General features: G+C 37.9%; 2 protein-coding genes across 5 annotated transcripts in view; both read right to left on the bottom strand.

The window, feature by feature from the left end:
- LOC117506351 (ubiquitin thioesterase OTU1) overlaps positions 1 to 7,840 on the bottom strand; it is a 41,243-nt gene extending 33,403 nt beyond the window's left edge. For 2 of the 4 annotated variants that reach the window (XM_034165846.1, XM_034165849.1), the window contains exon 1: positions 605 to 714. Coding sequence is in view for 2 of the 4 variants with exons in the window: in XM_034165850.1 (XP_034021741.1) it covers positions 605 to 812 (208 nt within the window). In the remaining 2 variants the exon portion in view is untranslated. Of the gene's footprint in view, positions 1 to 604; positions 814 to 7,684 lie in introns of those variants that run through there. The other 2 variants (XM_034165850.1, XM_034165851.1) reach the window with 2 other exon arrangements.
- Positions 7,841 to 11,732: 3,892 nt separating this feature from the next.
- LOC117506350 (6-phosphofructo-2-kinase/fructose-2,6-bisphosphatase 2-like) overlaps positions 11,733 to 12,375 on the bottom strand; it is a 60,270-nt gene continuing 59,627 nt past the window's right edge. The window contains exon 17 of the mRNA XM_034165845.1: positions 11,733 to 12,370. The gene's annotated coding sequence lies outside the window, so the exon portion shown is untranslated. The remainder of the gene's footprint in view (positions 12,371 to 12,375) is intronic.

The raw sequence follows: 12,375 nt of genomic DNA, 5'->3' as shown, positions 1-12,375 counted from the left end.
TATATGATTTCAGCATTCGAAATCTTTACCTAGCAAAGTTCCCGCCCATAGGACAGGTAGCTTGCTAGTTTATTTACATGTGGCACAGCATTATTACAAACTAGTGAAAACTCTTCAACTGTTTCTTGTAAGTACTTAACTTCAGGTATCATGTTACATTTGTGTGGCTTTTCAAAAAGTGTGCTAAGTTGTGTTCATTTGTTCTTTTTAGAATGGAAAATGCATATGAATTAGTCACAACTGGTTCAATTATGTGGTCTGTTGGACTGATTAAGATTTTTATCTGACTTAGACCACCTCCTCTCACAGGTCTTGGTCTGGCTGTTTGGTCTGTACCCGAATGTGATTATTGTGTACCTGCCCACATGAATCACCCCAAGAGGGAAAAGAGTCCATTTTAATCTGACCAAAAAAAAAAAAAAAAAAAAATTAGTTTTTGAGTTTATGGTTTGTATATGTTTATATCAATGAAATTTAATTTATAAAGAAAAAAATACATCCATTATAATTTAAAAAAAAAAAAGGACTTCAAAATGAAATATTATGTAAAAGTAATCAGAGCTGGATCTGTGGCATGTGCAAATTTGATATTTCGATAACATACCTGATTTTATGGGGTAGTCTTTGAGGTGAGCATCTCCATTTCGAAGATCAAGGCTGGAGGGAGGATAGCCAACCATAATTTTCTGCACATCACACGGAATTCCTGTCAACTCCTCCACCTTATTCTTCAGCTCTTGCACACAGGACTGATGGGTCAACCCTTGCATTATATGGCTTCCGTTTTTGGTCTTACAGCGAAGCCTCAACATCCTGCAATATCAGAAAATAATCAGCACATCAAGTCAACGGTGGGAGCATGCTCTGGTGCTGCACTTCATTGCATTCATGACACCAAAGAACCTGTTTGGGGACCACTCAGGCAAACACCTGGTCCATCTCCACCTCTCAAAAGTAGCAATCTATCTGCTGCAGGTAGGTGAAACGTGCAAGTTCCCTTGACCTTCTACACCTACTAGGGTCCTCAACACTCAGACAACTGCACATTGGGTCATGCACAAAGAAACATGCCACATGGCTAAAATGTTGAAGCTGGTGCTCCCTCACAATGCAAGTGACACTCATCTTAGTCTCTCCAAATACAGTAGTGTTCATAATAATAGTAGTGCTATGTGACTAAAAAGATTAATCCAGGTTTTGAGTATATTTCTTACTGTTTACATGGGAAACAAGGTACCAGTAGATTCTCACAAATCCAACAAGACCAAGCATTCATGATATGCACACTCTTAAGGCTATGAAATTGGGCTATTAGTAAAAAAAAAAAAAAAAAAAAAAAAGTAGAAAAGGGGGTCGTCTCACAAACTGTCTGCGGCCTTTGGACCCAAAAAGAACAGTTTTACTCTCATCAGTCCACAAAATATTCCTCCATTTCTCTTTAGGCCAGTTGATGTGTTCTTTGGCAAATTGTAACCTCTTCTGCACGTCTTTTATTTAACAGAGGGACTTTGCGGGGGATTCTTGCAAATAAATTAGCTTCACACAGGCATCTTCTAACTGTCACCGCACTTACAGGTAACTCCAGGCTGTCTTTGATCATCCTGGAGCTGATCAACAGGTGAGCCTTTGCCATTCTGGTTATTCTATCCATTTTGATGGTTGTTTTCCATTTTCTTCCACGCGTCTCTGGTATTTTTGTCCATTTTTAAAATGGACCAAAAAACAAAACAAAAAAAAACAAAAAACAAAACAGACACTTTGGAGATCATTGTAGATGAACAGCCTATAATTTTTTTGCACCTGCGTGTAAGTTTTGCCCTCTCCAACTTTTTAATCAAACTACTTTGTTCTTCTGGACAATGTCTTGAATGTCCCATTTCCCTCAGGCTTTCAAACAGAAAAGCATGTTCAACAGGTGCTGGCTTCATCCTTAAATAGGGGTCACCTGATTCACACCTGTTTGTTCCACAAAACTGACGAACTCACTGACTGAATGCCACACTACTATTATTGTGAACACCACCTTTTACTTTTACTCAAAACCTGGATTAATCTTTTTAGTCACATAGCACTACTATTATTCTGAACACTACTGTAACTGCTTGCTTGATATAAAGTAATTCCAGTAGGTCCCAAGGATCCTCCAAAGAAGTGCCAAAGTCATCCAGTCGTCACCTTAGGTCAGTGATTACTAGTCTCACAAGTTACATGAAGCTCCACGACTCTAATGGCTTGGACCTTCACTCTCCCGCAAAGATACTGGCATCACCAAACACGCCTGTCTAATGACCTCATGACTCCATAAACTCCTCCCAGGCGCCCCCCAGAGACATGAATGTCTCCAAGTTCAACACTTTTGCCACATGCAGACACACCTCTGCAACACTGTAAATAGAAATAATTAACACATCACAAAGCTAAAATACAGGAGAACCTGTTTGAAAGCAATGCAAAATTGCACTAACAAAACATTTCAGCAGATAGAAAGACATTCTGGGCAATTCCATTTAAAAATCACAAAATTAATTTTGGAACTAAGATGTTCATGAGTATAATACAATGTTCATATTCACTGTATGTCAAGACGCTGGACAACCACAAGCGGAAACACAACACTGCCATTTCCTCATTAAAACATTTCAAATATCTTTAATATTTTGTATTAAATATCTTTAATATTTTGGCTCCACCAAAATATTAAAGATCCAGAACTAGCTTTAAAGATGAGAACTTTTAAAAAGGGTTCCATCAAGAGATGGGGCAATTTTTGATCATTTGTCTTCGTCTCCAGTCACAGCCCTAATCCTGAAACTAAGAAGTGACATTTCCACACAAGTACTGTGAACACTAATTAGCAGGGTGGTGGCCAAGTGGTTAATGCACTTGGTTTCAGTGCAGAAGGTTCCGGGTTCAAATCAAATCAAATCAATTTCATTTATATAGCGCCAAATCACAACAAACAGTTGCCCCAAGGCGCTTCATATTGCAAGGCAAAGCCATACAATAATTACAGAAAAACCCCAACTGTCAAAACGACCCCCTGTGAGTAAGCACTTGGCAACAGTGGGAAGGAAAAACTCCCTTTTAACAGGAAGAAACCTCCAGCAGAACCAGGCTCAGGGAGGGGCAGTCTTCTGCTGGGACTGGTTGGGGCTGAGGGAGAGAACCAGGAAAAAGACATGCTGTGGAGGGGAGCAGAGATCAATGACTAATGATTAAATGCAGAGTGGTGCATACAGAGCAAAAAGAGAAAGAAACACTCAGTGCATCATGGGAACCCCCCAGCAGTCTAAGTCTATAGCAGCATAACTAAGGGATGGTTCAGGGTCACCTGATCCAGCCCTAACTATAAGCTTTAGCAAAAAGGAAAGTTTTAAGCCTAATCTTAAAAGTAGAGAGGGTGTCTGTCTCCCTGATCTGAATTGGGAGCTGGTACCACAGGAGAGGAGCCTGAAAGCTGAAGGCTCTGCCTCCCATTCTACTCTTACAAACCCTAGGAACTACAAGTAAGCCTGCAGTCTGAGAGCGAAGTGCTCTATTGGGGTGATATGGTACTATGAGGTCCCTAAGATAAGATGGGACCTGATTATTCAAAACCTTATAAGTAAGAAGAAGAATTTTAAATTCTATTCTAGAATTAACAGGAAGCCAATGAAGAGAGGCCAATATGGGTGAGATATGCTCTCTCCTTCTAGGGCTTCCTTGAGCAGCCTGGTAGGAATGGGGTCTAACAGACATGTTGATGGTTTGGAGGAAGTAACTAATGAAAATAACTCAGACAGAACAATCGGAGAGAAAGAGTCTAACCAAATACCCGCATCACTGAAAGCAGCCAAAGAGAACGATATGTCTTTGGGATGGTTATGAGTAATTTTTTCTCTAATAGTTAAAATTTTATTAGCAAAGAAAGTCATGAAGTCATTACTAGTTAAAGTTAAAAGGAATACTCGGCTCAATAGAGCTCTGACTCTGTCAGCCTGGCTACAGTGCTGAAAAGAAACCTGGGGTTGTTCTTATTTTCTTCAATTAGTGATGTCCTAACTTTACGGAGGGCTTTTTTATAGAGCAACAGACTCTTTTTCCAGGCTAAGTGAAGATCTTCTAAATTAGTGAGACGCCATTTCCTCTCCAACTTACGGGTTATCTGCTTTAAGCTGCGAGTTTGTGAGTTATACCACGGAGTCAGGCACTTCTGATTTAAGGCTCTCTTTTTCAGAGGAGCTACAGCATCCAAAGTTGTCCTCAATGAGGATATAAAACTATTGACGAGATAATCTATCTCACTCACAGAGTTTAGGTAGCTACTCTGCCCTGTGTTGGTATATGGCATTGGAGAACATAAAGAAGGAATCATATCCTTAAACCTAGTTACAGCGCTTTCTGAAAGACTTCTACTGTAATGAAACTTATTCCCCACTACTGGGGAATAAGTAAATGTAAATGTTATTAAGAAATGATCAGACAGAAGGGGGTTTTCAGGGAATACTGTTAAGTCTTCAATTTCCATACCATAAGTCAGAACAAGATCTAAGGTATGATTAAAGTGGTGGGTGGACTCATTTACATTTTGAGCAAAGCCAATCGAGTCTAACAATAGATTAAATGCAGTGTTGAGGCTGTCATTCTCAGCATCTGTGTGGATGTTAAAATCGCCCACTTTCAAATCCCACCCCTGCCACATTTCTCCAAGTAATGTGGAGTTGCGTCAGGAAGGGTATCCGGCATAAAACCTGTGCCAATTCAACATGCAGATCCACCTTGGATTTGCTGTGGCGACCCCGAGTGCAAACAAGGGAGCAGCCGAAGGGACTTACCTTTTACTGTGAACACTAATCAGAGTCAAAATTAGAAATGCCAGAGCAGCATTTAACATCTTACAAAAGATGTTGAAGTCCAGGGACATACATTTAACAACAACATTGATCAAATTTTTAAAATCGAATCTTTAACACAAATATCAAACCTATCTTGCTTTATGGATGAGAAAGGTGGCAGGCCATGTGAAAGACAGTCTAAGCATTTATCAACAAATGTCTAAGAATCCTGACACTGACTGTGTGAAAACCATCAGGAACCAAGCCTTATAAGCATTAATGGACCAAAAAACTGTAAAATGTCAGTAGAATCAGTCAGTAGAATCAAACAGTCACAGATTAGCCAGGACAAGATCACCACAGAATCACAGGCATGGAACCCAACAAGAAAAGGCAGTTGTGGAAGACAACGGAATATGTGGAGCAGGACACAAGTGACGTAGACCGGAGAAGATGGCCCAAAATCATTCAATCACTCCTTTATTTTGCATACCCTCTTATTCCAATTCAGGGTCATTGTCATTGGGTGAGAGGTAGTGTACACCCTGGACAGGCTGCCAAGTCTATCTCAGAACCAAAATCATGCACAATGATGACAAGCTAATGATGGAAGAATGATAATACACTCACAATCTTAGGGTTTCAACATACAATTTTCAGACTGAACTTATAAAGCTTGTTGCAAGGGAACATTGTACATTCATTTATTGTTTCCTCTTACAGAGTACGTCACAAAACTTGCACCCCAGAGATGACATACCAATGATGCAGGGCAGCTGTTTATGGAATGTCAATAGTTAAGATTTAGTTACTATTTAGTGAGCTATTTATTTGAATGTATTTGATACCAGGTCCATTAATGATACACGGATATGGTACGTCACAAGTTGTGTACGTCACACTCTCTAACATTCCAGTTGTAACAGAACCAGCCTAGAACTATGCCATGCTAACTATGCCAACTCACAGAGCAGCAAACACACAGAGTCCGCCACTGTTTCTGTTTGTGTCACGTATAAAACGAAGTCACTGCAGTTTGCTGTGCTGACCGAGTAGTGCTAGTTCTGTGTGGTGCACTGTTGTTTGGTACTCACAATACATCTTGGTTTGAGCACTTCAAGCAGTAGGTAACAGTTCCAACAAATCTCTCTCACTTGCTGTACATCACGTTTTGGTGTATGTCATGTTTGTGTATCATGTATTGGACCCAAAATATGGACATGCCGTTGAAAGAGTATGAGTTTTAAGGAAGTAGACTAGTCAAAGTATGGTCCAAGAATCTTCAAAAATGCTTTTTTTTTTTTTTTTTTTTTTTTTAAACACATGGCAAGGTGATCTGAAAACTGATTCAGCTGTCTCTCCACACTGAGCAGGTATTAAAGCTGGAGTGCCAAGAAGCATATTGAAATTGAGATGATTGTTAGAATTTTGATGGGGACCAAAGTAATTTTGTTTGATAGTGTGAATATAAAGGATTCCCAAAATATTAGTCTGAACATGATTAAAATTCATCCGTATTGAAACAAATTCTGAATTATTGGCACGTGCAAAAAATTTGAAAGCCAGGACACCATCGGGGTGACGTCACAGGTCGCGGGGGGGTTTCACCGCTTGCTGAATGCATGTAGAAGGCAACATGGAGGAGAGAGACAGTAGAAGTGGAAGAAAGTGACAAAGACCAGCGATATACACAGAAAGTGCGAAGAAAAGACATCATATGGAGTGAGAGAAAAAGAGAAGATCAACAACGGTGAGAGATTGTTGGGAGCAACTGCGACAGAAGACTGGTGATCGACCTCACGAGGATTTTGCAGCACTGCTTTTGGACAGGTGAGTTGCCTGGTGATTGGTGTCTGACAGTGTACAGTTATGGTTATTATCTGAGTCTGTTATTATCTGATTATCAGAGTTATTAAGTGCAGCTGCGCGAGCACAGAGGCACTTCCGGCTTGAATTCATCTGCAGGGTTTGACGTTCACTGGGGCGAAATACGCTATGGATTTCCCTCAAATTATGTATGTTCCCACAAATTAAAAATTCCCCAAAAAATTTAATGGGTTCTAAATATGATGTAGTTTATATATATTAAACTTCAGACTATATTTTATGTATTGAAGAGTGCCGGTATTCTAGCTTTATGTACGTGTTCCCATGATACGAGCCATAATTAATTGATTTTTTTTTTTATATTACCTTACTTTGATATATTCTCTGTTAAGATGACAATCTTTTTTTTCTTTTAGTTACTGCCTGCACAAGCTGGATGGAATTGACTAATTCATTCACTCATACTGACAATTTTATATCTACACCGTTTCCACTAAATGCTAAACAGAAGTGAGAGATTAATGAAATAATTAATTCAGCTCTGACACCCGCTATAAAAACGACCACAGAATTTACATCTGAGACACTGTCAGGGACAACTACAATCTATTAGCTTCAATAAATGAGTTATTTATCACAGGCCTTTTTCATTAGAGTGGAATAGTGTGTATTTTTCTTATCGTACATAATGCTGTTGTAATAAAGAAGTGCTGATCTCAGAACAGCTGCTTTGTTTTACCTTCTTTGTTCGGTCAGTTAGCAGAGTTAGCAGGAAACTAGCCAGAAAGCAGGCGAAGCTAAAGTCTAGTTCACTCGAACCAAACGGTATCGTCTGTAACATTACTCAACACTCTGCTTTAAAAAAAAAAAAGTAGCACCTTTTAACTTGAATTTATGACTGTTAGCATGCATGCTAATCTTTCCGTTAGCTTAAAAATACCACTTTTAAAGGTGTTTCGTAAATGTTGACATTTTTATTGTGTCCCACAAAGCCTGTAAATTAAAACATGACTAAAAATATATATCTATAGCCAGATAATTACCTTGTTTTATTTCCTTACCTGGCTTAAACGACAGCCCTCTGGCTAACATATATGTATTAAAAAAAAAATAAAAACAATGAGACTGCTGTTTTAACAAGGAGACCCACAAAGGACTTCTGCCCAGAATTACGTCATTTCCGGAGGATGTCACGTAATTTGGCCAGTGTGGAATTTTATTTTATTTTTAATTAATAAACAGAAACTTTTAGGTTCACAATCCCCCTTCATACACACACATTTTTTTAAATTGAAATGAACTCCCCCTTGTTTGTCTGTCACAAATAAATAAATAAAAGCATTCGGCTTTTAGAATATTTTTAATGAAACCCACTAAAATTAAATGTGTTTTTTGTCTGTATAATGATTTTGGTTCATAATTTTATTTATTATAATATGCCCTTTCAAACGTAGTTAATGTATAAAAGAACGAAGGGATTTATATATATATATATATATATATATATATATATATATATATATATATATATATATATATATATATTGATTGATTGATTGCCATATTGTCATTCATTCAGTCATTCCTTTTCTATACTGGGAGCTGATCCCGGCGCGCCAAAGGTGGGAGACCATCACAAGGCCACAGCATTGTTATGTATTTTATTTTTATTTATTTATCAACTCTTGTGGCGTGTCTGTATTTGCTTTGTATTTGAAAATTTGTTCATAAAGCTTTTTAAAAAAATGTCACCCACACGGTCGCCATCTTATGTAGGTAAACAGAATGAGCAAAGAGGGATCAAAATTGTACCATAATGAAGCTGTGGCAAGTGTCATAAGGTAGACACACAATAATAATTCTAATTTAAGAAGATAGTTGTATTTACTCTGCCCCCCCCTCCCCCGCCAAAACCTAGTCAACATGTTGCAAACAAAGCCATAATAACAATAATAATAGCAAAGATGACTGATCAATTTATTCCAGTTCCATCAGTTTGAGGGGTGGCTCAGTGACTTAGTAGCTAGCACTGTTGCCTCACAGCAAGAAGGCACTTGGCTTGCTTCTGACCTGGTCCTTTCTGGATGGAGTCTGCATGTTCTCCCCATGTTTGCATGGTTTCGCTCCATGTGCTTCGGTTTCCTCCCATTACCAAAGACATGCATGTTTGGTGAATTGGTGACTCTAAATTAACCATAGGTTTGTATGTATGTACTTGTCTGTATGTGTTGGCCCTGCGACAGACTAGTGGCCTGTCCAGGGTGAACCACACCTCTCACCCAGTGTCCGTGACCCTCAACAGGAGTAAGCAGGTTTGGAAAATGAATGAATGAACAAGAGAAAATGGAGATTTCTGACGTCCACCAATTCGAATTCGGATCACCTCCAAAATTCAGTGAAATCCTCCATGCCCCAATATCTATCTGTGGTGCAAATATGGAGAGAATCCGTGAAGTAGATTTGATGTAATAAAGCCTCTAAAGTGAAGTCTTGAGCCAGAATGCAGATCCGGATCTGGATAACCTCCAAAATTTAATAGTCTTCCATGACCTAATATCTATGGGTGATACTTTAACTATGGGCACTATTGGCCTTGTAAATGTAATTTCCACCACACCATTGCCTTACAATATAAAGCGCCTTGGGGCAACTGTTTGTTGTGATTTGGCGCTATATACATGTGCTCTGATGTCACTGTTTATCTCCATAGAAACTACCCAAACAATCTTTCATACAAACTGTTTAGGGACATTACAGTGTTGTGGTGGAAATTACGGCAATAGTGTGGGACAACTACATTTTGTTTAAAAAAAATCACAACAGTTGTATGACATTGAATACCCCAATTATGTTTTATTTTACTGATATTTTACTCAGAGATATGTTAAAACATTAGAAAAAAAACGTTGCTTTACCATTCATTTTTATCATTGAAGATCAAAAGCCTGGGTGTGGGACAAGCACAAAACGGCAATATTTGCATATAATGATGCTGAAAAAAGATAAAGATAACTGGGTGATTCTTAGACTATGGGCACTTATGTCCTTTGATCATATTGTATGAAAAATAGAAAAAAGGGGAAATTTCACACTTTTATAGTTATCTTTACAATGAAAGTGTGTTAAGAACTTTGTTCTAGTAGTCTATGATGCCTTTTTCACCTTTTTTCAGCATTATTATATGCAAATATTGCCGTTTTGTCCCACACCCACACTTTTGATCTTCAATGATAAAATGAATGGTAAAGAAATGTTTTTTCTAATGTTTTAAAATATCTCTGAATAAAATATCAGTAAAATAATCAAAACATAATTTGGGTATTCAATGTCATACAACTGTTGTGATTTTTTTTTTAAACAAAATGTAGTTGTCCCACACTATTGCCGTAATTTCCACAACACTGTAATGTCCCTTTAAACAGTTTGTATGAAAGATTGTTTGGGTAGTTTCTATGGAGATAAACAGTGACATCAGAGCACATGTATATAGCGCCAAATTACAACAAACAGTTGCCCCAAGGCGCTTTATATTGTAAGGCAATGGTGTGGTGGAAATTACATTTACAAGGCCAATAGTGCCCATAGTTAAAGAATCACCCAACTATAAAGTGTGAAATGTCCCCTTTTTTCTGTTTTTCATACAATATGATCAAAGGACATAATAAGTGCCCGTAGTCTAAGAATCACCCATAAATGACGAGACAAAAATTTAACTCTTTGGTGTGAATGCCAGGCGTCATGTTTGGAGGAAACCAGGCACCATCCCTGCAGTGAAGCATGGTGATGGCAGCATCATGCTGTGGGGATGTTTTTCAGCAGCAGGAACTGGGAGACTAGTCAGGATTGAGGGAAAGATGAATGCAGCAATGAACAGAGACATCCTGGATGAAAACCTGTTCTAGAGTGCTTTTGATTTCAGACTGGGGTGACCGTTCATCTTTCAGCAGGACAATGACCCTAAGCACACAGCCAAGATATCAAAGGAGTGACTTCACGACAACTCTGAATGTCCTTGAATGGCCCAGCCAAAGCCCACACCTGAATCTGATTAAACATCTCTGGAGAGATCTAAAAATGGCTGTGCAAACACTTCCCATCCAACCTGATGGCGCTTGAGAGGTGCTGCAAAGAGGAATGGACAAAACTGCCCAAAGATAGGTGCACCAGGCTTGTGGCATCATATTCAAGAAGATTTGAGGCTGTAATTGCTGCCGAAGGTCCATCAACAAAGTATTGAGCAAAGGGTGGGAATACTTACGTATATGTGATTGTTTTTTTTTAAATAAAGTTGCAGAAGTTTCAAAAAAGCTTTTTTCATGTTGTCATTATGGGGTGTTGAGAGTAGAATTTTGAGGGAAAAATTTATTTACTCCATTTTGGAATAAAGCTGTAACATAAAATGTGGAAAAGTTAATCTTTCCAGATGCACTGTACAAACATCAGTCTGTCAGTATGCCTATCAGCATTGAAAACAACAAAAGGGCTTGAGTGATCCTTGATGTAATTCCACATCTACCTTGAATGCATCTGTCTGCATGTCTGTCCTACTGTGCATTCACTGCTGTCACACAGTCCTTGCACATATCCTGCACCACCCTCACATACTTCTCCGCCACGCCAAACATCTGCATACAGTCTCCCAACAACTCTTTGCTGCCATTACCACACTCCAGTGGGTAAACTAACCTCTGCATAACCATTTTTTTAGTATGTGTTAATTAATTGTAAACATATAGACAAGCTTTTCATCACTTTATTGAATAAAAGACAGCAATTGTTAGGTTTTCTGTGTTGCAGGAAAAAAAAAAAGATTTTTTTTAATCACTTTTGCTCATTAATGCAGTAAAAATTTTATCTGGAGAACAATGATATGTAGCAAAATTAATGGTATTTTATATTGGGAAAATTTTAACATTAAAATTCAAGTGTTTTATTTTATAGCTTCAAACAGCAAAGATTCAAACATTACTTCATCTGAAAAATTATTGATTAAAAAAAAATTACCATAGTAATGACCCGTTCCTGCAGAGTAAAATGAGGACAATAATACATTCACAGCTGAAATTTAAAAGGTATGTAGCAAACATTTAATTAATGAATTTCAAAATGTTTTATGACAATATCATCTTCAGCAGACCACACAAACAAGAACAGCAAAAGATTAACAGAGACATTACAGTCGTGATCAAGGTTTACAGAAAATTTTCTTGAACATGAATGCCACAGCAACATTGAGCTTTCAATGATTTATAACGTGAACTCATCTTTTATGAGGCACAATGACTGTACAACATACATGTTTAATACAGAAAGAAAGAAAGAAAGAAAAAGAAAGAAAGAAGAAAAAAAAAACAAGAATGTGCATTGCAAGTTTAAATTATTATGGGTTTCTGAAGTCAAGGCAGTCAACAATATACAGGGTGTTTCAAAAAATGTGATATCATTTGAGATGTAAATATCTGAGTAACTACATACTTTAGGTAAATGAAACTAGTCAATGATAAGCACAATCAGATTTATTCATCAAAATTTGAATGATAAATTCAAAAGGTATGTGATTTTGTGAATGATTTCACAAGATTTCACAAGTTTCAATATGCGCAACTGCCTGTGAACAGTCCTGTGCATTTTTAGTGAATTCTCTTACAAACGCACTCTGTAGTCTTGTTCAACTGTGTTTGAGCACAGTCTAGCACACCTTTCTTTTCCCATGAATGTCATTTCTATACCTGCA

Source organism: Thalassophryne amazonica, chromosome 3 (assembly GCF_902500255.1).
Source record: "Thalassophryne amazonica chromosome 3, fThaAma1.1, whole genome shotgun sequence".
Lineage (NCBI taxonomy): Eukaryota > Metazoa > Chordata > Actinopteri > Batrachoidiformes > Batrachoididae > Thalassophryne > Thalassophryne amazonica.
This window is presented reverse-complemented; position numbering and strand designations above follow the sequence as displayed.